Source organism: Canis lupus, chromosome 6 (assembly GCF_048164855.1).
Source record: "Canis lupus baileyi chromosome 6, mCanLup2.hap1, whole genome shotgun sequence".
Classification (NCBI taxonomy): Eukaryota; Metazoa; Chordata; class Mammalia; order Carnivora; family Canidae; genus Canis; species Canis lupus.
In genome coordinates this window covers 75768418-75796140 of record NC_132843.1, presented here as the reverse complement: position 1 = coordinate 75796140, position 27723 = coordinate 75768418, and the positions used below count along the sequence as shown (strand labels likewise).

General features: G+C 32.7%; 1 protein-coding gene across 1 annotated transcript; it reads left to right on the top strand.

Moving 5' to 3' along the window:
* On the top strand, window positions 1-27402 carry F13B (coagulation factor XIII B chain). Its single transcript, XM_072828498.1, has 12 exons — window positions 1-267; window positions 3490-3690; window positions 5489-5674; window positions 7754-7930; window positions 8790-8966; window positions 12015-12194; window positions 12282-12464; window positions 13776-13958; window positions 17056-17256; window positions 18203-18385; window positions 22728-22937; window positions 26160-27402. Exons 1-12 carry the CDS (start codon window positions 204-206, stop codon window positions 26162-26164), a joined length of 1950 nt encoding a protein of 649 aa, XP_072684599.1. The 5' UTR covers window positions 1-203; the 3' UTR covers window positions 26165-27402.
* Window positions 27403-27723: the final 321 nt, after the last annotated feature.

The following is a 27723-nucleotide window of genomic DNA, read 5'->3' as shown; positions in this document are numbered from 1 at the left end:
AAAAGTGTTGTCCATGAACATAGTCTGTGTTATTTTGGAATTATTCAAAAATATTTTAAATGAAATATAAGTTTTGTTACAAAGACACTTAGACAGATGTTGTAAATAATTAACTTTTTCTTCAAGCAAAGTATTGTGTACTTACTGAGGAGTCCCTAGTGCTTTAGAATTGTTAAAAATCTTTGTTGGGCACACCATTGAAGATGAGGTCGAAAGATTTTTCTTTTATCATCATATTCATCATCTCAGGAAAACTCTTTGCAGAAGGTAAAATTAATTTGTAATATTCTCTATTCTCTAAAAATTATAAAAAGGAATTTTAACATACATTTAACTTAAACTTTTATTATAGACTTTCGTTTTTATGTATCAACTTTATAAAAAGCATATGTCTTATCATTTTAATAAATATTTAGGCAGATTATTTTTCTCCTTTGGGCATAATTAGTAAACTATTCCTATAGTGACAAACTTAGAAAAACAAAACAAGACAAAAAAAAAAAAAAAAGAAAGAAAGAAAGAAAAGAAAGAAACAAAAAGCCATTTCGTATCACTAGGTTTTAGAACCTAAATACTTAAAAGGGTTTTTCAAGCCAACAGTACTGCCACTTAGAAGTTGTATGTTAACCTTAATTCTAATTTCATATTAGAATTCATTACTAACATGGCAAAGTTTGTATAATTTAAGTTTTATGTTCATAAAGTGAGAGCTTAGTGTGGGAAATTGGAGAAAGAAATAGCCATAATTCATCAAAATTTTTGAATCTTCACCCTTTTTTTTTAATTAAAAAATTTTTTTTGAATCTTCACCCTTTGATGTTTATACTAATTTGTTCATTGGTTGAAATTTTTAAGTAGTGATTAGAAGGAGGACCATAAAATTGATCATGCAGACAAGGACACTTCTGAGAGTGAAGTGGAGCTCTATTAATAATGATGTTGGACAACGATGTAAGTTATGACTGTACTGATGAACTCCCTCACTCTTAGAGATCTTTATCACCAGACTGCCCAGTGTGTGAATAAGTGTGCCTGAGGCAAGCAGAGTACGTGCAGATTATTGAGGAATAGTTAATTGTGCTATTTATTAAACTGTAAGGAGAAAAAAAAACCAGACAGGATAATGAGGTGTCAGCAAGAGTGAATATACAAAATAGGAAACCACAGCAATAAGACTTTCCTAAAATAAACACCTAAGGGAATTTATTGAAACAAGATGCCCCATGGATTATAATTGCCTTTTAGGCAATAGTTTACTACAAATTTCTACCACAAAGGATCTGCAATTAAAATTATGCAAGTAAAATAAATAGAATTAATCATATTTAATACATTCAATTCTACAATAAGATATAATTTTTGCATGAATAGTTTACTGTCTAAACTAAATATTGCATGAATATTTTTCTGTCTAAATAGGGAGACACCAGCTGATAGAATTTTCTATCATCTTTACCATGAAGACATTGTATTTCTAGATAATTTCCTGATTATTACATAGTTATCTCTTCTTTTACTCAAACAAACCAGAAACGAAAAAAAAAGTAACCATAATTTCATATTTCCATGCTTTCTCTCACCCCCATTAGGAACATTAGGGGTAAGAATTGAATTTAATGTCACTTCCCATTTTATAACATGCAATTATCATTGGTCTATGAAATTGCCGCTTTTGCTTTATTTATGCATTTCCTCCCTTTGTCCCTGACCCTGAATTCTATTTCCCTTAGCATCAAACTGGGAGCCACTAACAGGTGTTTGATATATTCTTAAATATTTAACTATCTGAACTGTGTCTTGTTTTGTGCGTGTGCTTTACAATTCACATAAATGAAAGCTTGCCATAGAGTTTATCTTCTTACTATTTTGTTTTACTTGCTATCATTTAAACATATTTCCATGTTGCTGAATCTATTTTGTTACTTTCAACTGTTACACAGTGTTTCAGATATTTTAGTTATCCAGATTCCTAGTGATGCACAAATAGTTACCTCTAACTTCCTTCTTTTTTTCTAACTTCCTTCTAACCACAAATAACTCTAAAATGACTGTGTCATATAATTATCTTATTTAGTTGTGACAATTTTTCTGTGAAATGTGTGTTAACAATACTTCGTTGTCTACTTAAAAGTTGCTAAGAGAGCAGATCTTAAAAATGCTCATCACATGGGAATAAATTTGTAACTGTGTGGTGACAGACATTAACTGGATTTATTGTGAGATCACTTTGCAATATGTGCAAATATATATGTACAACCATTATGTTGTATACCCCAAACTAATATAATGTTATACATCAATTATATCTCAATAAAAATTATCTCAGTAACTATAATATTTACTTCTGTGTGACAGGCTTCTTTCACTGAATAATATGTTTATGAGATTCACCATTCAGCATTCACCACAACTGCATGATATTCAGCATTGTATTGCTGTACAATATTCCACTAGACGCATGTCTAAAATGTGTTTATCTTTTCGGTCATGAACTGGCATTTGAATTGTTTCCAGTTTGAGACTACCTGAATAGTGCCGCTATGAACATGTCTTTAGGTGCACAGATAAATACTTTTATTCCTTCTTTCATTTTGTCAATGTGGTGTATTACATTGACCAATTTTTGTATGTTGAACCATCCTTGCATTCCGGGGATAAAGCTCACTTGCTCATGGGTCCTTTTAATATGCTGCTAAATTCCATTTGCTAGTATTTTGTTGAGATTTTTTGCACTGATGTTCATAGGGATGAGTGCTTTTTAAAAATGGTATGTGTATGTTCTGTCTTAATATTGCCAAAGAACACTGAGTACTTTTTATGAGGTCTGTGACCATTTACATGTCCTGCTTTGTAAAGCTCTTGTCCAAGTCTGTTATTTTTTAATTCGTTGTCTGCCTTTTATTTAAAAAAAACGGCATTCATTACAAAATTTTGTAGGTTTGCCTATCTCAAGCAAAATTTCAACTATTCTAGAACTCTGCTATCCAATATGGTGGCCACTAGCTATATACAGCTATTGAAACATGGTTAGTTCAAATTGGGATGTGCTGTATGAGTAAATATACTCTGGAGTTCAGACTTAATAAGGAGAAAAAAATGAAAAATATTTTTAATATTTTAATGGGTCAGATAAAATGTATTATTAAAGTTAACTTCAACTACTCCTTTTATTAATGTGACTATTAGAAATTTTAATTACATATGTGGCTTGCATTATATTTCTATTAGAAACTGCTGTTTCACAAAGTTAGGGAAATCCTCCCTGAGGAAGTGGCCAGACCAGTTTTATTCTGACTTTTGGTTATTGGTGATTGCTAGCAGATTAATTCTGATTGAAATAGAAGTCCCTTAGAAGGTAGGTATTAAAAACAAGTACTTGTTAAAGTGGCTACAGATACTGTGAATTTAAAAATATACTGTCATGCAATCACACATTTCATGGTTTTAGATATGTTTTTCAGTTTTCAGCTTGATATTTATTCATTTCAGAGAAAACTTGTGGTCTTCCTAGTGTGGAAAATGGAAGAATTGCACAATATTACTATTCTTTTAAAAGATATTACTTTCCAATGAGAATAAATAAAACACTGTCATTTGCCTGCTTGGCTGGTTATACAACTGAAACTGGAAAGCAAGAGGAGCGAATCACATGTACCCAGGAGGGCTGGTCTCCAGAACCACAGTGCTTCAGTGAGTCTATGGGCTGTGTCCTCAGAATATTTATAATACTTAAAGAGATTAGTCCATAAGGGTCCAAAATAACCTGGTGGGTGGTGAAACCTTTTGGTTGATGAAAACAAAATTACTGGCCCACTGACTCTTTTACAAAATGAAGGCATATTCTGAAATTCTGAAACAATATTTCTTATTAAAATGTCATTGTCTTTGTTTTTAATAGTCCTATAAAAAGAATAAGGATAATTATTGAAAATGATATTATCATATTGCAAGAAACAGAGATGCAAAAGAGTTACTTTAAGGATTGAGGAACCTAAACAGATAATTGTGCATAAGAAGCCAGAAAAATGCTTGACTCTGGTCTTAAGAAGAATAAGATTATTACTCTAGTGTTTTATCCTTTGAAAGACTCATCTCTCCTTTTTGTGCCAACTTCTCCAATAAATTCAGAAAAGTGTGTTTTCTGAATTTTGAGTTCAAATTTGAAAAAAGGAAATCTGATTGGTTCATCTCATTATTTCATGCCATGGTACCCTATAGTCAAACCATTAATGAGCTTCTATTAGATCAGCTGACCTCTTTTGAGCAAAGGATTCTCTAAGCTCTGTTTTGCAGAGTAGAGGCTTTAGTTGGGTCTGTTTCATTTAGAAAAAAAAATGAATATGATGGTTACAGAGGTTGTTATATCTAGTGAACATATCCATTTGGGATAATGATCCCTTCCATGAATTGAGAACATACCATAAATTTAAGCATAGCACTTTTAGTATTAACATAGACCATAGATTAACTCTAATAAATAAATAAATATTCATAACTAGTACTTAAAAATAAACATTAGCAAGAGCTTTGAAATAAGAGCCAGAAAAGAAGAACTCAAGTTGAGTATGTAGTCTAATGGTTAAGACACAACCTCCGCAGTTAACCTGCCTGCATTGGAATTCTGCTCCACCACTGGGTAGTGGGCATTGTGAGCCCAAGTTTCTCACCAATAAAATGGGCATAAAGCTACTGCACTGAGATAATTCATATAACATGCTTGCCACACAGCAGGTACTCCATATATTTAAACTCATATTAACCTTGGACAAGTCTCTTAACTTTTGTGAATTGATTTGTTATAAGGGTCTAATAGTACGGCTTAAAAAATTATTGCACCCCATTCAGTGCTGAAGTAAATTTATCATCTAACACAACACTATTGTAAGTGTTAGCTAAAAAATAACTGCAAACTCAAAGATTTTGAATTACATGTCTGTGATTCAGTCTTGGTCTACACGGACTGACTGGACTGGCTATGCAGACTTACTATGTAGGAAATCATTTGCTGAATTGAAAAAAAATGAATGAATAAAGTTTTCACATTAAGGTATCTGCAGACTTATTTAAGGATCCATAAACTAGGTATATGCTTTTGTTACATGGTGTTAAAAATTGTCAAACACAGTAGATTTAAAAATATTAGGAAGAAAATCCAAATGAAATTTCTTCTATTAGCCACTAATGATAGTTAGTGGAAGAGCTCTGTTATATTTTCTAAAAGTAGATGTGAGAAGAGTGGGATTCACTACCAGAACTGAAGTTAATCAATACAAAGAGTGTCATCGTTGAGTTGAATCAAATTTTGAAGAAATTTGGTGCAGAACATGCAGGATAATTCCAAAATTAAATCAAATCAGGAACTGTAGAGTGAAATTTTTCTCTCCCCTTTAAATTTCAATAATAATATTAAACTTTTGCCTTAGTTTTACAATTAAGTAAAAGACAAGCTTAATTTCACCAAGTTAAGCAAAGACATTTTTTCCCATAGAAAAGTGCACTAAGCCTGAGCTGAGAAATGGTTACATCTCTGATGTAAAATTAATGTACAAAATTCAAGAGAACATGCGTTACGGTTGTAATTCAGGATATAAAACCACTGGAGGAAAGGATGAAGAAGTGGTTCAATGTCTTGCTGATGGATGGTCTCCTCAACCTACCTGTAGGGAAGAACATGGTATGTGTTTAAGAATCACCTCCTAAAGCCCAAGATAAGGGACTGAGAGGATAGTACTTTCTTATATTGAAAGACATTTTTATTTAACAGAATTGATTTTTCATTATGTCTGCAAATGCAAGATGTTGATATATTGTTTTTCATATATGTTAAATGTTTCCTTAACCCAAGAGTTGAGAACTCCCACAACTCTCCTACTCCACTAGTTCCTATTTAATTTTTTAATATTAATAGACTTAATTTTAGAGCAGTTTTAGATTTGCAGAAATATTGAGCAGCTTGTACAGAGAGTTCCCATATACCCCTTCCCACTCTTGGCCACATACAGATTCCCCTCTTAATGACATTTTGCATTTAGCGTGGTATATTTGTTGCAATTGATGAGCCAATACTGATATGTTAACCAAAGCTCATACTTTAGGGTTCATTTTTCGTATTATACAAGCTATGAGTTTTGTCCAATGTGGAATGACATGTATCCACCATTAGGATATCATACAGAATAGTTTCAATGCCCTAAGAAGCCTCTGTTTCCATATTCATCCATTTTTCCTTTCCATCAAACCCTTGGCAACCACTGATCTTTTTTTTAATTATAGTAAATACACATAACATGAAATTTACCAATTTAACTATTTTTAAGTGTACAATTCAGTAGCGTTCACAATGTTGCATGACCATCCCCATTTTTTCCAAAACTTTTTCATCAACCCAAGCAGAAACTATACCCATCCCCCCTCTATCCCCCACCCTACCCCAGTACCCGGTAACTTCTATTTTCTATCAATTTCCTTATTTTAGGTACTTTGTATAAGTGGAGTCATTCAATAATATCCTTTTACACTTGTCTTATTTCGCTTAGCATAATGTATTCAAGGTTCATCTGTGTTGTAACATGCAACAGAATTTAATTTCTTTTTATGACTAAATAATATTCATATATATGATAGATACCTCACATTTTATTTATCCTTTTATCCATTTTTTAAAAACTTTATTTATTTATTCATGAGAGCTACAGAGAGAGAGAGAGAGAGAGAGGCAGAGATGCAGGCAGAGGGAGAAACAGGCTCCATGCAGGGAGCCCGATGTGGGACTTGATCCCAGGACTCCGGATCACGCCCTAGGCCGAAGGCAGGTGCTCAACCACTGAGCCACCCAGGCATCCCTATCCATTTATCCATTGATGGACACTTGGTTTGGTGGCAGTTCCTCTAAAAGTTAAACATAGAATTACCATACTATCCAGTAATTCCACTTCTAGGTATACACCCAGAGCAATTGAAAGCAGAGACTCAAGCAGACACTTGTACACCAATGTTCCTAGCAGCATTTTTCACAACAAAAGATGGAAGCAATTCCTTCTTTATAGTAATGAAGAAAAGAATGGAATGGAATAAAATGAAAAAAAAAAACCCTAAGCCTATTTCTTGCAACATAAATAACTATTTCCTTTATTAGAGGAGAATTTGGGATAGTATCATTATTTTTATTAGTAAACCAATATCAATATATAAATAATCCAATAATTTGAATATACATATTTTGCTACTGTGTTGTTAGTCATTTAAATTGTACAAATCCTTAGATGACACATAATCAAAAAATTGTTACCATACAAGACTTCAGTTGAATTCTGACCTTTTGCCAAGTACACTAGACTAGAATTTAGAGAAGACTGGTGGCATTAAGACACAGGTGTATAGGGCAGCCCCAGTGGCCCAGCAGTTTAGCACTGCCCTCGGCCCAGGGTGTGATCCTGGAGACCCAGGATCAAGTCCTATGTCAGGCTCCCTGCATGGAGCCTGCTTCTCCTTCTGCCTGTGTCTCTGCCTCTCTCTCTCTCTCTCTCTCTGTAGCTCTCATGAATAAATAAATAAAGTTTTTAAAAAGACACAGGTGTATTAAAAAAAAAACAGGAATAGAGAAATGGGACACTGGCTATTCATCAATTTTGCCAAAGGTTAATTCCACTAAATGTGTTTAAGATTCTGTGAAAATACGTTTTGAGATTGATTTTTAATATTATAGCTTTAGTGATAAAGTGCACAAAATAAATAACATTTATTTTTTTTTTAGAAACATGTTTGGTCCCTGAATTATATCATGGAAATTATTCCACAACACAGAAAACATTCAGAGTGAAGGACAAAGTACAGTATGAGTGCGCTCCTGGCTACTATACAGCAGGAGGAAAGAAGACTGAAGAGACAGAGTGTCACACGTACGGATGGGCCCTCACACCAAAATGTACCAGTAGGTCCTCATTTTAAAGACAATCCAGTCTCATTTTAAGACTTTGTCTCATACAGCAATGTTTATAAATTGTCCCACTAGTTATGCTTCATTTTTCATACTTTTTGGGGTTTTTTTTTTTGCTTCTAGTTTTAACTATGCTGATCATAGGCTTTGATCATTTAAAGCTCTCAAGTAAAAAAAGAACTCCTTTTAGTTCAGTTAATTATTTAATAAATATAGGAATTGACAAGATTTTATTATATAACAAAATATAACATATAATATAATGTTATATAATTATATATAATAATCATATATAATTATGATTAATATTATATTTATAATATATAATTATATCAATAATATTTATATAATATTATATAATATTAATTATATTATATTTATTATTAAATATATATTATATTTATTTATTATATAATATTTAATAAATATAGTATATAGTATATTATTATATAATATATAATAGAATATAAATATATTATATAATTATATATTTATAATATTATAGAATATAATATATGAATATATATTATATTATATTATGATTAATATATTAATATAATATAAATATATTATATAATTATATTTTTATAATATATGATATATAATATAATATATAAATATATTATATTATTATATTATGATTAATATATTGTTTATATATGATAATTATATGATTATTAATATAATTATATAATATAACATATAATATAATGTTATATAATATAATTATATAACAAAATATGGCAAATTAACTAATTTCTATTCCAGATATAGTACATAAGTAGTAGGTAAACTTTGTTCAACAGAAAAAAAATAACACTCTTTTGTATTTCATTTGTTCTCTCATTTTTAGAGTTAAAATGCTCTTCTTTAAAATTAATACAAAATGGTTATTTTCATCCTATTAAGCAAACGTATGAAGAAGGAGATGTTGTTCAGTTTTTCTGTCATGAAAATTATTATCTAAGTGGATCTGACTTAATTCAGTGCTATAACTTTGGTTGGTACCCAGAATCTCCTGTATGTGAAGGTAATTTTTAAAATTTCATACTCACACAAAATATCATGCTTTAGCTTTAATTTCTCTGAAAAAAAATGTTTTGATATCTAATCCTTGTCCTGAGTCTTATTATTTTTAAGTTTGAGGTAGAATTTAGTGATTCATCAGTTGCATATAACATTCAATGCTCATTACTTCAACTGCCTTCCTTAATGCCCATCACCCAGTTAACCCATCCCACCAGCCCTCCCCTCCAACAACACTAGGTTTGTTTCCTAGGGTTGAGTCACTTACGGTTCACCTCCCTCTCTGTTTTCATTTTATTTTTCCTTTGCTTCCCCTATGTTCATTGATTTTGTTTCTTAAATTCCACATATGAGTGAAATCATATGGTATTTGTCTTTCTCTGACTGACTTATGCTTACTCAACCATCAAAAAGAATGAAATCTTGCCATTTGCAATGATGTGGATGGAACTAGAGGGTATTATGCTGAGTGCTATTTTTAAAAATAAATACGGTCTTTCAAATCATTGCTATATATTTTCAGCAATATTTAATCTGAAGAAATCTTGAATTTTGTATTAGTTTGTAGAGTGGTTATAACTTTTAAACCTTTATTATAATAAATAAATTTTATTTATTGGGAATTATTAGATTCAGTTATCCCAAGCTGGCAGCTTTCTGAGGGTTCTTTCTTATTTAGATACATATTTCCTGATATGAATATACAGTCTTCAAAATGATGAGGGTAAAGAACAGAAAAATCAACAGAATATTATCCAGAGTAAAAATGAAAAATATGGTCCTCAATTAAGAGATATACTAAAATGTAATGTCTATGGTAAGTTTCTATCACTGGACATGTACAAGCAGATAGTATGATCACCCGTTGGAAGACAACAATTCAAGAGTCATTTAAACATACCTACAGGGATCCCTGGGTGGCGCAGCGGTTTGGCGCCTGCCTTTGGCCCAGGGCACGATCCTGGAGATCCAGGATCGAATCCCACGTCGGGCTCCCGGTGCATGGAGCCTGCTTCTCCCTCTGCCTGTGTCTCTGCCTCTCTCTCTCTCTCTCTCTCTCTCTCTCTGTGTGTGACTATCATAAAGAAAAAAAAAAAACCATACCTACAGTGATATATGAAGGAGATCCAAGCCTAGCAGAGGGAACTGATTTGAAAGAGTAATTGACACAATGTGACAAATATGATAAAGTCATGTATAAAGTATTTGAACAAACATTGAAGGTTTTGATTGATATTGTGTGGGATAGCATTTTTGGAAGTAATGTAAAATATTTGAATTGAAGGAGTTTGAGAATTGGGAATGGGGAGAGGTAAAGGTCTTGATAGCTTCTATTTTCCCTGTAATATAGAAAATCGTCATTATTGGTAGACAAGAGGAAGACAAGAAAGTGGAACTTGGAAGAGAGGATGAAGATTTTTAACAGATGCTAGGAGAGGTGAAAAAGGAAGATGACCACGAGTATGAGATGGGATTGCCCAGAATGAGCCTAACTTCAATGTTTTTGTTCTTAATTTTCCAGTCCTGCTCAAGAGCTTTGGTCTAATAGTAGAGGAAAAAAATGTTAGCAAATTATCTGTAACGTGTTATTCCAGAAATAAATAGCAAGCTACTTAAAATCTACTCCACCCTCCCCACCCAATTAGTCAGCATGCCAATGTGCCTGTTATTTTCTCTAGTAAATAGTCATTAAATGTAGGGTGGGCAGTGCAGTTGGCTGAATAATAATAAATTATATCCTAATCTCTGGAACCATTGAGGTACCTTACTGATATGGCAAAAAGGACTTTGCACATGTGATAAAGGTAGGTATCTAGAGGTAGGAATAATTTCTGGGATTATCCATGTGGGCTCTAAATGTAGGAGGCAGAGGGAAATTTGACTACAGAAGAGGAATAGAGATGTGACAATGGACCAGAAACAAGAGGTTGGAACAACAGGAGAAAAGGTCATGTGCCCAGGAATGCGAGCAACCTCCAGAAGTTTGAAAAGGCAGAGAACCTGATTTATAAAGCTTCCAGAAGGAATGCAGCTCTCCTGACAACTTGATTTTAGCCCAATGAAACTGATTCTGGACTTCTGGCTTCCAGAACTGTAAGAACAAATTTGTGTTATTTTAAAACACTTAATTGTAATAATTTTTCCCAACATTCCTTTGAAAAGAAATGAACACAGTCTGTGATGTAGAATTGTTAAGGAGATTTTATTTCAATCATATAGACATAGGTACAAGAACCACCACTTAATAGTTAATTTACCTACTTCAAAAGTTTTATTTTATTTATCTATAATATGAGAAAAAGAATTGTCCCTGCTTAATAAAGCTATTTTAGGATTAGAGGAGATAATGAATGCTGTTTTAATTTGCTTGCTTTTTTGGTTTCCTATTGGTGCATAACAATGCTATTACAAGTTTAGCAGCTTAAAACAGCACACTTGTGTTATTTCACAATTTCTGTAGATTAGGATTTGAGCACAGATTATCTGGCTCCTCTGCATTCCTGTTGGACAAGACTGCAATTAAAGTGTCAGCTGGGGCTTCAGTCTCATGTGAGGCTTGACTGGGGAAGAATCTGCTTTCAAACTCGTGGTTTTTGGTAGCATTGAGTGCTTTGCAGATGGTTGAACTGCAAGTCTCAATTTCTTCCTGGCTGCCTGCTGGAGGCAGTCCTTTGCCTATTGCCTTTTTGCCTTCCCCATTTGGGGGCTTATAATGTGGGAGCTTGCTTTTTTATCAAAATCAGCAAGAAGAGAGTGTCTCAGCAAGAATGGCCTTATTGTACTATGTTGCCTATCACGCTGCATAATCACATACATCCCATCATCTTTGCGGCATTTGCTGGTTAGAAGCAAGTCACAGTTCCTGCTTACTTGGAGGGTTATCACACAAGGAAGTGAACATCAACAACATCAAAAGTGGAGCTCAAGGAGGTGACCCTAGGATCTGTCTTCCATACTTCCTATGGTACTTGGCTTAAAGAATGTGCTTATTAAATCTACCTATTATAGTTTTGTAATTATATGGCTAAATATGGTGATTTTTTTATATAAGGAAGAAGAAATCGATGTCCTCCTCCACCTCTGCCTCTAAACTCCAAAATCCAAACACATTCAACAACTTACCGTCATGGAGAAACAGTTCATGTAGAATGTGAGCTTAATTTTGAGATACAAGGATCAGAAGAAATACGTTGTGAAAATGGAAAGTGGACAGAACCTCCGAAATGCATTGGTTAGCAACACCTTAATAAGCTTTCCCTAAAATGAAGTCTGCGTGTGTAGCTAAATGGTCTTTTTTCCTTAATTTGTCTCTTTTCAGAAGAAAAGAAGACACCCTGTGGGAATCCACCCTTCATTGAGAATGGTGCAGCAAACCTGAACTCTACGATTTATTACAATGGGGATAAAGTGGCATATGAATGTAAAAGTGGGTATCATCTCCGTGGAGCCACAGAAATTACTTGTAAACGTGGAAAGTGGACACGTCCTCCTGAGTGCATTGGTATGTATGCTCGATTTACCAGCAAATAGCTAAGCCTGTTGCATAAAATCTGTCATTCTTGTTATTCAATCCAAATACTTTTAGCAAGAGACTACTGTTTAGAAAGGTTAAAAAATACATTGATTCAGCACCTACTCTGCTACTTTTTTTTTCTGTATATGCAGCCATCTTAGAATTTAACCCAATATAAAGAATTGGGAAACTAAAAAGAATTTTGAATGTACAATAGTGCTAAGTATTGTTATCTGACCTGTTTGATACTATGACTTGAGCTTTATTTTTTATTTTTATTTTTATTTTTTTTGACCTGAGCTTTAAATGAAAGCACATAAGTAACTCTGGATTGGGTAACTGGCCATGATCATGCTCTACTTCCTCTCCCTTCATGTCCTACAAAGTTACACTAAGGCACTCTGTTCCTGCCTTTGAGTCAGTCCTTCTGATATTGCTTATGCATCTGGCCAGTCTGAAGCCTACACCCTTCTGAGACCTTTCCCTGGTCTTTTGTTTTACTGACATGCACAACCAGGCTATGCTGCAACCAGGCTATGTTGCCAGGCTACTCTTCCCATCATCCTTCTCATTTCTTGATCTCTCCTAGAAAGATCTTCACAAAGATGTTTACTTAAGATTTACTTGTTACATGAGAGAAATGCTATTAAGGATGCTAAAGAAACAAGCAGAGTGAGAGAAGAAATAAAGAGAGAAAAAGTGGAAAATTTCATCCATGGATTGACTGAGATCTGAGATGAAAAGAATGAGAATTAAAAAGTAAAAGTGGATAATGACAAAGGATAGTTTTAGAATTGACCATAATCCTCAGGTTATTGTTTATCTTTCTACACATTTTAATAATATTTGTATCATGATTCCTTCATAAGCAAGAAAAGTGACAAATATGCATATGTTTGCATGTTTAGGCAAATGGCTGTTTATTCTTACTTAGTAAATTTTTAAAAAATATTTTATTTATTTATTCATGAGAGACACACAGAGAGAGGCAGAGACATAGGCAGAGGGAGAAGCAGGCTCCATGCAGGAAGCCTGATGTGGGACTCGATCCTGGGACTCCAGGATCATGCCCTGAGCCAAAGGCAGATGCTCAACCACTGACTCACCTGGGCGTCCCTTACTTAACAAATTTTTAAAATATTTGGGCTGAATAGCATTATTCTTATTTCTGGAAAATTTAAAGATCAATTGTCCTGAATAATATAATACAAATATTGAAGAACAGTAGTATGGATAACTATATGATATCATTATGTTGTTATAAGTTCATATTAATTTGAAAATAACCTCTTTCCTTAGAAAATATTGAGAATTGTAAGCCTCCACCTAATGTAATAAATGGGGCTGTCGTTGATGGATTATTAGCAAGCTACACAACAGGATCCTCAGTGGAATATAGATGCAACGAATATTACTTATTGAGTGGAGCAAAAGTATCTCATTGTGAACAAGGAGAATGGTCATCCCCACCTATTTGCTTAGGTAAGACAGAGAACACATTATATATTTTTTTTAAAAAATTTTTCCAGCTTTATTTAGATACAAGTGATAGATAACATGAATTTAAGGTATATGAGGCAATGAGTTGGTATACATATATGTTTTGAAATGAGTACTACAATAAGGCTAATTAACATTCCCTTCACTTGACATTGTCACAGTTGTACTACCAATGATCTTATCATTATGAGAATGCATTTAAGATCTACTGTCTTGGCAACGTTCCCGTATTCAAAAGAATATTGTTAACTCTAGTCGTCATTATGTACATTAGATCCTAGAGCTTATTCCTTTTATAACAACGCATTGAATTTCTTTTACCATTATGTTTGTATTTTATGTGATTTTTATGTAACATTTTATATAGCATGGGAATGAGGATTTTTGTATAAATCCTTTTCCCCAAGTGTTTTCTCTTCTCATTTCTGTAAGCAAAAAATCTAGTATCATAGGTTCTAAAACTACATTAGTTCTTAACTACTGCTTTTTTAAAAAATTGTGGTAAAATATGAACAACAAAACTTTACCATGCTAGCTTTTTTTAAGTGTGCATTTCAGTGGCATTTCAATAGATTCACATTTTTGTGACTGATTACTTTTTGTGTTTTCTCCTAACTGAAATCTCGCCTTATTATAATCCTCATCATCTCTCCCTATATTGTCTCCAGAATGTCATTTGGAGAGAATAATCAATCCAATTCTTTCCTTAGTAGAGAGTATTGTTAATAGCTTTCTCAGCTGTCAATTCCTCACTTGAATGGTTACCTTTGTTCTATTTTGTTGAGCAAATAAGAACATGTTTGTGATTACTTTAAATATATTTTGGATTAAGACATGGTGTAATTAACATTAATGTTTAAGTGGAGACTTAAAGGAGCTATCAAAATAATTATCTAAGTTGAGATAACTTTAAACACTGATCAATTGAGTTTATTTTGATTTGATTTGGTTAAGTATTAATATATTAATTATATATGCTTATATATATCAAATTAATATATTTGATAGAAATGCAATTGATTTGTCTATTAATTTTGTATCCTACAATTTTACTGAATTCATTTTTTACTTTTAATAGTTTTAATGGAGTCTTTAGGATTTTTGTGTATAGTAGCATGTTATCTGCATATAGTGACAGTTTAACTTTTTCCTTATTAATTTGAATGTCTTTTATTCCTTTTTTTTTTTTTTTTTTTTTGCCTCTAATCGCTGTGGTTAGAACTTTCAGTGCTACATTGAATAAAAGTGGTAAGAATGGACATCTTTGTCTTGTTCCTGATCTTAGAGGAAAAGCTTTCCATTTTTTACCACCAAGTATTATGTTAGCTGTGAGTTTATCATATATGGCCTTTATTTTGTTGAGGTACGCTCCCTCTAAACCACTCTATTGAGTGTTTTTATAATGAGTAGATGGTGACATTTGTTAAATGTTTTTTTTTTGCATCTACTGATATGATCAGATGGTTTTTATCCTTTGTTTTGTTGATGTGGTATATTACATTGATTGATTTGTGACTATTGAAACATCCTTGCATCTCCAAAATAAATTCCACTTGATCATGGCAATGAATTTTTTAATGTGTAGTGGAATACAGCTTGTTAATAATTTGTTGAGGATTTTTGCATCTATGTTCACCGGGGATATTGGCCTGTAGTTATCTTTTTTTCGTAGTATCTGTCTAGTTCTGGTATCATGGTGATCCTGGCCTTGTAGAATGTATTTGGAACCGCACTTTCTTCTTTTATGTTTTGGAATAATTTGAGGAGAATAGATATTAACACTTCTTTAAATGTTTAATAGAATATGCCTATGAATCCATCTTGTCCTGGACTTTTATTTGTTGGGAGGTTTTTGGGTTTTTTTGTTTGTATGTTTGTTTGTTTTTAATTACCAATACAATATTGTTACTAGCAATTGGTCAGTTCAGATTTTCTATTTCTTCCTGATTCAGTTTTGGAAGATTATGTTCCTAGGAATTTATCTATTTCTTTTAGGTTGTCCAATTTGGTAGCATATAATTTTTTGTAGGATTCTCTTATAATTCTTCATGTTTCTGTGGTGTCAGTTTTTACTTCTCTTTTGTTTCTAGTTTTAAATATTTTTGTTCTCTCTTTTTTCTTGATGAGTCTGGCTAAAGGCTTATCAATTTTGTTTATCTTTTCAAAGAAAGAGCTCCTGGTGTCACTGATCTTTTCTTTCTTTCTTTCTTTCTTTCTTTCTTTCTTTCTTTCTTTTTTTAGTTTCTGTATCTTGTATTTCTCCTCTGATCTTTATTATTTTTTTTCCTTCTACTTATCTTGGGCTTTTTTTTGCAGCGGGAGTGCTCCTTTAGGTGTAAAGCTAGACTTTTTTGGGATGCATAGCATATATATTTACAGTTGTTATATGCTCTTGTTGGAATGATTTGTTTATCATTATGATTAGACAGTGTTTCTTGGTCTCTTGTTACAGTCTTTGTTTTAAGGTCTCTTTTGTCCAATATAAGTATTGCTACCCTGGCTTTTTGCTTTTTTCTTCTATTTGCATGGTGTATCTTTTTATATCACTTCACTTTTAGGTCTAAAGTGTGTCTCTCATAATTTAAACAATATATTTTTTAGAATTATTATTCTTAATTCTATTGACTTTTAAAAAAAATTTATTTATTTGTTCATTCATTCATTCATTCATTTAAAAGCGAGAGATAGAGCACAAGCAGGGGAGTGGTAGAGGGAGAGGAAGAAATAGATTCCCTGCCAAGGGGGGAGCCTGATGCAGGCTTTGATCCCAGGACCCCGGGATCACAAATCGAGCTAAAGGCAGACAGTTAACTGACTTAGCCACCAAGGTGCCCCTTAAACAATATTTTTTAATGTTCAAATTAAATGGTTTTAATTTATAATATAACAATAATAAGAAAAATGTATAAATTCATTTGTTAGGAATAAAGTGTTTCTTATGTATATGTGTGAGGAGTTTTAATAATGTTAAATATAAAACATTGCTTTTGATACCTGTCAAATTTTTCATTTTAAATATATATTAAGCTTTATATTTGCCAAATAAGTAAATAATTTAAAAGACTATTTTGTTTTACAGAGCCGTGTACTATTAACGTGGATCGCATGTACAGAAATAACATAGAGATGAAGTGGAAGTATGAAGGAAAAGTCTTACATGGAGATTTAATAGATTTTGTATGTAAACAAGGATATGACTTATCTCCATCAAACTCATTGTCTGAATTGTCTGTACAGTGCAATAGAGGAGAAGTGAGATATCCTTTATGTATTAGAAAAGGTAAAACAGTGCTTTCTGACAATTTATCAGGTGATCAATATTATCACTTGAGTTCAAAGTATATGAAAGACCCTATGCAACTCAAAATTATTATCTTCTAATCTATAAATTGGAAATGATCTGATCAATATCCAATAAGCACATACACTTAAGTAGGATGACATTGCTGACATCTTTTAATTCCAATAAGTCAATTTTATGAAGAGAGAAATTAGTAGGTCTTATAGATATCACCAGACTATCAGAGGACTGATACCCCTTTTGTGAACAGTCAACAACTCTGGAAAACATTGCTTTTCTTGGGGTTTGCTGGAGAGTATTGTTTCAGAAAAGGGCTTGATGCAGATTTAGAGATTCCGTATTCTCCTTGGATATGGAACTATTTTATTACTTTTAATAAGAAAAAAATGGAAGAGGATGCATACAAAAAGCATGGCTTCAAAGGGGCTTCATACATTTTCACTTTTGATTAGATAGAAAGAGAAAAATAAGATCATGATCATTAATACTTTGCCAGTTTTACATATGTATTTCAATATTATAAATAAAATTGTAACTGCAATAATCACTTGTATAGTATGAAGTTATTGTAGAACTATGCTCTCAATTATTTAAAAAATGACAGCTACTTAAAAATATTTTTACATGAAATATCTCATTTTATTTCTTTTTTAAAAGATTATTTATTTTAGAGAGAGAGACATATTGTGGAGAGGGGTGGGGCAGAGGGAGAGAAATCCTCAAGCAGACTCCACACTGAGCACGAAGCCCCAGATGGGGTTAATTCCACACCCCTGAGATCATGACCTGAGCTGAAATCAAGAATCTGTGCTTAACCAACTGAGCCACCCATGTGTCCCTATCTTATTTTATTTCTGTAGCAATTATTAAAGTATTAGAGGTTTATTATAAAAATTCATTGTATATTTTTAAATCATTTTTGCAGAATCTAAAGGAACATGTGGAGCTCCTCCACTTATTAAAAATGGAGTCATAATTAGTTCGACATTAGGCATCTATGAAAACGGTTCCTCAGTAGAATACAGATGTTTTGATCACCATTTCCTTGAAGGGTCTAGGGAGTCCTATTGTTTAGAGGGAGTGTGGACTACACCACCATCGTGTTTAGGTATGTACTATGAAATATCCACCTATTTAATAAAATAAAACCATATTTTGATCACTTTCTATTTTCTGTTAGTTGATATAACACTATTATAATGCTTAGTTTGCTATATTTGTGCATCAGTATACTTATTTCATCATTGGTTTCTATTCTTTCCTACAGATAATAAATAACTATAGTCCAGCCTGCCCTAACAAATATTTATTAAATACAAACCACACACCAGTTACTGGTGTTGTATGGGGCTATTAAATGAACAAGCCATAGTGGTGCGGATACATGTGTTAACAGTTATCATTCTGTGTGATCGGTACTATAATAGAAAATATGAGTACAATGGGGAAATAAAGATAAAAAGTTGAAGCAAGTTATGCCTTATTAGTGAAGCATCTGAGTAGAAGTAACAGTATCTACCAAGATTCTCAGGAGGAATAAAAAGGCAGATCTTTAAATAAAAAGAAAAAATTTTTTCCATTTCTGACTTATTTACTATCTTATTTCACCAGCTTGGACTTGAGTATAATACTGAGTAGAAGAGGCAATGGATATCTTGTTTTCCAAGCTGACAAGTAAAATTTTCAATAATTCATCTTTAATTATAGGGTTATAAATATTTTAAAATCAAATTTAAAATATAGATTGGTACCATTTCTTCCTTGATAATTGCAAGAATCCACCAAACATGCCATTTGAGCATAGAGTTTTCTTTGAGGAAAGATCCTGACATCTCTCAGTTTTGATAGGGTGGCTTATAAGAATTTGCCTGTAATATCTAAATTGTCAAACTTGTTGACATAATGTTGTTCACAACATCCTTTTACATTCATTTTAATGCCTTTAGTGGTATGTCTTTGTTATTACTGCTATTAAGACGTATCTCTTCTTTCTTTCTTGACTGTTTTGCTAAGGGTCTATAACTTTTTTTTTTTTTTAGAAGTTTGGGGTTTTTTAGAAAAGATTTGTTTATTATTTTAGAGAGAGAGCACACAAAGGAGGGGAAGCAGGGGTAGAGGGAGTTTCTTTAAAACACTATTTTAAAGCATACTTATTCAGTCTGACAATCTTTCCTCTTATGGTAGACTATTGAGTCCTTATACATATTAAGATAAATACTGATAAATTTTGGTTTATAACTACCATCTTACTATACTAGATATATAACCTATCTATTCTGTATTCTTTTCTCTCTCTCTCTTTTTCTTTCTTCTGGGTAAATTAATTCTTTTTATACCATTCCACTCTCTACTACCTTGTCAATTATACTTTCCTGTTGGCTTCCTTTTACTGTTATCACTGAGACTACATAATTAACCATGATTTATTACAGTTGAATATAAATTAGTACTTTTACCACTTTTCTAGGACCCAGAACATTTTATCTTGATTTACCCTTCCCACTTTCTTTATTACTGTGTCATGCATTCTCATTCTACATATAGTTTAAGTCCCAAAGATACAATGAATATTAGGTTGTCCAAAAATAATCTTTTAGATTTATTTATATGTTTTTCAGTGATTTTTTTCTCATTTTCCTCTGTTTTTCACTATTTCTGATAGGGATCATTTTCCATATGCCTGAAAAATATTTCTTTATTATTTTCTCAGTTTTTGTTTGTCTGCAAATTTCTTTATTTTCCTTGACTTATGAAGAGTAATTTTACTAGGGATAGATTTCTAGCTTGATTCTCTTTTTCTTTCCATGCTTTAAAAGATGTCATTTTATTCTTTTCTGTATTTTATAGTTTTTGTTAGTAAATGCCATTCTTAATGGTACTTCTTCAAAACTAGGTTTCTTTTTGTACTCTACTGGTTCTGAGATTTTTTTCCCCTTTATTTTCAATAGGCTATTTATGTGGGGCCTTCACGTGCATTTCTCCAAGCATTTCATTCTTCAAGTTGGTAGCACTTCTTGAATCTGTGGCTTGATTTTTCAAAGGTCTAGAAAAAAAGTTATCTAACTTTTATCTTCTCTTTGTTTCCATTTGGCAATTTTTTATTGATATATCTTCCAATTCATTAATCCTTCCAATCTGCTTTAAACTCATCCAATGAGCTCTCAATATCCTTGTATTTCTAGAATGCCCACTTTATGCTTTCTTTTTTGTATATTTCAGTTGTCTGATGAAAGACAATCTTAACATCTATTTCTTCACCATGTTAATCACACTTATCTTTAAGTCCTTGCTTGCAGACTCCATTATCTGAATCACCTGGAGGCCTGTTTCTATTTCTAGCCTAATTTTTTTTGCTTATTCTGTTAACAGTTGATTAAATATCAAATATTATGTATGGAAAATTTTAGAAGTTTGCAACAATGATGTCATCTTGTTCCAGAGAATACTCATCTCCTTCCAGCTCATAGTGTAGGGGAAATTGGCCTCAATCTAACTAGAGATGAAGCGTTTTCTAAGCGTATCTTCAGACCTTTGTTCACCCCTACTAATAGAATATAACCCCGAGGGCTCTTCACTAAGAGTTTGGTGTTAGACAAGTTTCCTCCTTCTTGACTTTCTGCTTGGCTCTTTATCCTCTCTCTTTCTGCAAGTCAAGAATAGGCAAATGCTTCAAGGGAAAAGCCAGAGCAGAGTACCCTGTTTATTCTCTGCACCTCCCATTCCTGAATCCTTGACCCCTCAAGTCCTGGCTGTCATAGCTGATCTAAATTTCCAATTTTCTATCCTCAACAATGGGAGATTTCCAAAAGCTCTGCTAGCTCTATGTTTGCTGTTGACCATTCTCTACAGTCTCTCAGCTCATGCTGAGAATCAACAAATGCTCCAAGAGCAAAATGCCACACAGAATGTTAGACTCATCTGGATGAGCTTTAACCAGAACCTTCGCATCTTGAGTACTGATTGCCTTAGAAATTCACCTCTGCCTTGAGATACTTGCTTCATGTCTGTTTTCAGATTTTCTAGTTTTTAGTAGAAATGCTGGTCTGATATAACTATTCTGTCATAGCTGAAAACAGAAGGTCCATGAATTAATTTTTAACTTGTTTTAATTAAAATTTCATGTTTTGTAGAACCATGGCATTTTTTTTTGGGGAATTTTAAATTATAGTGCCATTTGACCTCATTTCCAAAGATATTTTGCAGTAACTATAAAGATTCTTTTAGAGTCTTTCTGATTATTTTTGTTCATTCTTATTCTATCTATAGAACTGCTAGCATAACATCTGACACATTGAGATTCAATAAATACTTACTAAAAATATTGAAAAAAGATGTTTGTTAATGTTTTACAGTTGTATGATTCATATGTTCTATTAATAACTCTGGACCTTTAACCTACCTCAGGGCCTACTGTTTAGTCCTATGTCATCCAGGAGGCAAATAAGGACACACTCCATTTCCTGAAATAACTTGACATTTTGAAAGTATCAATATTTTGGAAAAAAATCAAAGAAATTTGTTGGGTATACTAATAATTACCTTAAGTTTTTGTTTTAATGCATTAGTGGAAGGACACAATAATATTTTCAATGTTCAGAATTTAAATCATCTTAATCTAATATTGATATTCCTTAATAACTAAAAATTTAAAAGGGGGAAAACTGTCAACCCCTCTGGAATCCATCAAGTCATAGAGTTTGAGTCATTGTTGAGAATCCAGCTTCTTTTTACATTTCCATAAAATCTATCCAACAATCAAATACTTTGTCTCATGGAGATTTTATTTGAGTTTCCTGAAGAAAAAAAAAATAAGAAAAAGAGTGTCATTTCAATAATTATTAGCAACTATCAATGCTTTTTATTAAAACACCTTTTTTAAAATTTATTTTTTATTGGTGTTCAATTTACTAACATACAGAATAACCCCCAATGCCCGTCACCCATTCACTCCCACCCCCCACCCTCCTCCCCTTCTACCACCCCTAGTTCGTTTCCCAGAGTTAGGAGTCTTTACGTTCTGTCTCCCTTTCTGATATTTCCCACACATTTCTTCTCCCTTCCCTTATATTCCCTTTCACTATTATTTATATTCCCCAAATGAATGAGAACATATAATGTTTGTCCTTCTCCGACTGACTTACTTCACTCAGCATAATACCCTCCAGTTCCATCCACGTAAAAACACCTTTTTTTGTTTGCTATCCTTAAAACCGTAATGGTATAAAACTAAGTGACTAGCAGGACATACACTTTTTCCAAATCCAGGACCACAGAGATAAATGGCAGACTTTTTCTGTGAGCTTTGAACATATTTTCTGACTCAAATATTAATTATGACTTGGTTGCCACTCTAATGCCTAGGAATTTTAAGGTCATCATGAATAGGAAACGCAATGCTCCCTGTTAATGCCAAGATGTGTCAAGATAATTTTCTTCTTTTTATTTTTCAGAGCCTTGCACATTATCTTTTGTTGAAATGGAAAATAATAATGTATTCCTGAAATGGGATTTTGACAATAGACCGTATATTTTCCATGGCGAGTATATTGAGTTTCTTTGTAAGAGAGATACATATATAGCTGAGTTCTCAATGATTGGATCTGAACTCAGAGTACAATGTGACAGAGGGCAGTTAAGATATCCAAGATGCATTCACAAAGGTAAGGAGAAGCTAGTGCCTATAACTGGTTATTTTCTTCAGATTTTTATTCAAGAGATTCTTTATGTTATAAATTTCAGAGATATTAGGTTCAACAAAATTCCAACTTTATGGTCATTATATAGGAAAAAAAATTTTATTGTTTTCAGCCAAGCAGACTCTGACAACTTTCTGAGTTGTCTGAATTCGAAGTGTTGTTTGCTATTTCATATTTGTGACACTTTGGCACTTGGGCAAATAAATTGATTCATATGTGCAATATTTAAATGTGAGAAACAACTTATATGTTGAGATAGAAAGTTGCGTTTTCTTCCACTTCCCAGTATAGGTACAAGTGTAAGTTATGGGAAGATGGAAAGATGGGAAACAAAGTTGCACAAATCTTTCTGCTGATAGAACATATTAATAACAATGTTTAAAATTGTTATTTTCAGGAACGTATTTCTGTGTAAGACCTTGAAAACACTAAAGTGTTTCCTTATGTGACAACTTAAATATATATATATTATACTTTTTTATTTGTTTTTTCCTCATTCTTTTTTGGTTTTTATTTGAGCACAGTTTACACACAATATTACATTAGTTTCAAGCATACAACACAGTGATTCAACAATTCTATTGTTATGCTGTGCTCACCACAAGGGTAGCTATGATTTGTCATCATGCAACGCTATATAATACCATTCATTATATTCCCTATGCTGTACCTTTCATTCCCATGACTTATTTATCCATAACTGGAAGCCTATATCTCTCTCACTAAGTCCCCTTTTCTCATTTTGTCCATCCTTCTATCCTCCTTCTGTCTAGAAACCATCAGTTTGTTCTCTGTTTATGGATCAATGTCAGCTTTTTGTTTCTTTGTCTTGTTTTTTAGATTCCACATATAAGTGAAATCATATGGTATTTTTTTTCTCTAATTTATTTAAAGACCCTGAATAGCCAAAGCAATCTTGAATAAAGAAGAACAAAAATGGAAATATCAAAATTTTAGATTTCAAAATATACTACCAAGATATAGTAATCAAAATAATATGGCACTGGCACAAAATAGACACATAGATAAATGGAACAGGATAGAGAGCCTAGAAATAAACCCATGCTTTTATATGGTCAATTAATCTATGACAAATGGGGCAAAGATATACAATGGGAGAAAATAAGTCTTTCAATAAATAGTGAGAGGAAATCTGGACAGCTACATGCAAAAGAATGAAACTGGACCACTTTCTTACATGATACACACACACACACTCAAAATGGGCAAAAGACCTAAATGTGAGACCTGAAACCATAAAACTCCTAGAAGAAAACAGATAGTAATCTCCTTGTCTTTTGCTTTAGCAACATTTTTCTAGAGGTGTCTCCTGAGAAAGAAAAACAAAAGCAAAAATAAAGTATTAGGACTACAGCAAAATGAAAAGCTGCATAGAAAAGGAAACCATTGACACAACAAAAAGACAACCCACTAAATGGAAGAAGATATTTGCAAAGGATATATCTGATAATGGGTTAATATCCAAAATATAAGAAGAATTTTATTTTTTTAAAGATTTATTTATTTATTTGAGAGACAGTGGAAGGGGGAGGGGCAGAGAGAGAGAGAGAAAGAATCCTAAGCAAACTCCATGTTAAGCATGGAGCCTGATGTGGGACCTGACCTCAGAACCCTGAAATCACTACCTAAGCCAAAACCAGGAGTTGGATGCTCAACCAACTGTACCATATGGGTGCCCCAATAGATGGAAAATTTAAAAGCCTCCCAAATGCAGTGCCTGGATGGCTCAGTCATTTAAGGATCCCACTCGATTTTGGCTCAGGTCATGATCTCAGAATCATGAGATTGAGCCCCTTAGGCTCAATTCTCAGTACAGAGTCTGCTTAAGACTCTTTCCCCCTCCCTCCGCCCCTTCTCCCACCACTCATGCTCTATAAATAAATAAATAAATAAATAAATAAATAAATAAATAAATAAATATTTTTAAAAAATAATAAATTAAAAAAGGGACAGAGGACATTTCTCCAAAAAAGACATACAGATGGCCAAAGACATGTGAACAGACAAAATGATGCTCAACAGTGTTAATCATCAGACAAATGCAAATCAAAACCATGAGATACCACCTTCCACTTGTCAGAATGGCTAGAATGAAAATGAGAAGACATAAACAAAGGTTGGCAAGGATGTGAAGAAAAAGGAACCCTCGTGCCCTGTTGATGGGAATGTAAATTGGCACACCCGCTTTGGAAAATAATATGCGGGTTTCTCAAAAAGTAAAAATAGAATCACCATATGATCCAATAATTCTATTTCAGGATATTTACCCAACAAAAACAGTAATTCAAAAAGATATATGCACCCTTTTGTTTATTGCAGTATTGTTTATAATAGCCAACATATGAAAGCAGCCTAAGTGTCCATTGATAGATAAATGGATGAAGGATATGTAAGATATTAAATATATAATGGAATATTACTCAGCCATAAAAAGATGAGATCTTGCCATTTGTGACAACATAGGTGGATCTAGAGGGTATTATGCTAAGTGAAATAAGTCAGAGAAAAACAATAACCTTTTTTATATTTCTTTATGTATGAATGAAGAATAATCCCGTTTTTAGTAAAATATTACAATAATACAATAAAATGATCTAAATCACTTTATAGGATTAGGATTTTGACACTTTGAAAGATATAGTATAAAATGGAAATTGTACTTTATGTTTAATTAAGAATATTATAGAAATAACTGAATGCAAAGTGTACGTGGTTTTGTTCTGATCATTATGAACAATGAACAAAAGGACATGAACAACAAAAGGGCAACTTTTTAAATACTTTGAATAGTCTGTAAAAAATACTCATAAAACACTCATGGGTAAAAAACTAAAATTTTTTAACTATGGTAAAATCAGGATAGAAAAATTTTATATGTATTTATGTGTTGTGATGTATCTCAGATTTCTCATTTCAAAAAGAAAAAGGTAAGTGACTTAGAAAAAATTGTTTAAAAATTGTATTATTGTATCAAATGGCACTGAATTTTTAAAAAGGAATTGGTGGTATAATTTACCAAGTCTATCTACTTGCTTTTATCCATAACTAGCTAAAACAATGACTAATTATATGAAATATTGAAGCACTGAGATTATAATAAATGCTTGACCAGAAATGTTGCTTATTTCAAAAATCTCTCTTCCTTCTTCTCTCTTTCTCATCAAGGATGATGTCTTATCAACAACCCTTAAGGACATAAAATATATGGCGAAAGAAGAATGGCGTATCATCACATCATTAAATCCTTTACAAAACATAATTTTTAGAAGAAAAATTACAAATCTCTACATTTTAGCTTTCTTGAAGATTTAAATATAAATTGTCTATGTCAAATATTTTTTATTTATAAATAAGCCAGAACATGTTTCCTTCCTAGTTTGACTGAATTGACTGAATTCCATCTGTTAAAAAGATTGATCCATACGTCAAAATGTTTGTTTCCTAATATCCATTCATTGTGATATGTTGTTGCCTTCGAGATATTTGTCCTTATCATATTCATTAATATTAAGGTTTTCTGTTACTCTTAATTCAATCTTTATGTCACTATTAATGAACCAAACACACTAGAGATAAGAAACTATACATCTTATTGGAAGATTTACTTTATTAAATACAGAAGAGACTTCCCTTTACACTTTCTAAATGTAAAGAACCTTAAAAATTAATTATAGGGGTGCCTGGGTGACTCAGTGGTTGAGTGTCTAACTTTGGCTCAGGTCATGATCCCAGGGTCCTGGAATTGAGTCCCACATCAGGCTCCCTGCAAGGACCCTGCTTCCCCTCTGCGTCTCTGCCTCTCTGTCTCTCATGAATAAATAAGTAAAATCTTAAAAAAAAATAACTATAGTATTAGCTTAAAGGCTAATAATTAAATTTTGAATTGGTGAACTATCCACATGTTAAAACGTTGCCCAAGGAATATGGCTAAAAACAAATAACAACTCTTTCCATTTTTATATTTTGCACTTTCAAGTAATTGTTGGAATGATGCAGATTATAACATCAAATAATCAGTCCTGCAGCCTGACATTGTCAGTATTACCAAGGTCTGTTGAAGACTTTTTATACCCACAGTGTCACTTTCTGATTTGATTAACAGTTATATATCTAATTGTTATTAGGGTTCATTCATAAGCACTGTAATAGCACTACTTGGGTACTAGGACCACTGGTAGGACTAGTTGTTGTTATCAGAACAGCACATTTTCTTATCTAGAAGCTATTTAGTTCACCTAACTCAAGACCTTCTCAATATGATGACATTCTTTAAATCTCCAAGTAACAATTTTCTAATGAAGGACAGCTAGGCCTAATCCTAGCTGTGGATTACATGTGAATTCATGTGGATTACATGTGAATGTGGATTACATGTGAATTCATTATTAAACGTATATTTCAGAACTGTCCTCGAGTTCATAATCACTCTTTTAATATTCTATAGTCATTATCCACAGTGGATCCCATAACACTGAAATTTGCTTGAAATTAAATGTCAATAGAAACATTATATGTTCTCATTCATTTGGGGAATATAAATAATAGTGAAAGGGAAAATAAGGGAAGGGAGAAGAAATGGGTGGGAAATATCAGAAAGGGAGACAGAACGTAAAGACTGCTAACTCTGGGAAACGAACTAGGGGTGGTAGAAGGGGAGGAGGGCGGGGGGTGGGAGTGAATGGGTGACGGGCACTGGGTGTTATTCTGTATGTTAGTAAATTGAACACCA

Excerpts from the sequence above, each read along its gene's own strand:
- F13B (XM_072828498.1), top strand. The coding sequence starts at position 204 with ATGAGGTCGAAAGATTTTTCTTTTATCATCATATTCATCATCTCAGGA. Across the intron at positions 7,931-8,789 it reads CCTCACACCAAAATGTACCA|AGTTAAAATGCTCTTCTTTA; the intron begins GTAGGTCCTCAT and ends TCTCATTTTTAG. Across the intron at positions 13,959-17,055 it reads ATCCCCACCTATTTGCTTAG|AGCCGTGTACTATTAACGTG; the intron begins GTAAGACAGAGA and ends TTTGTTTTACAG.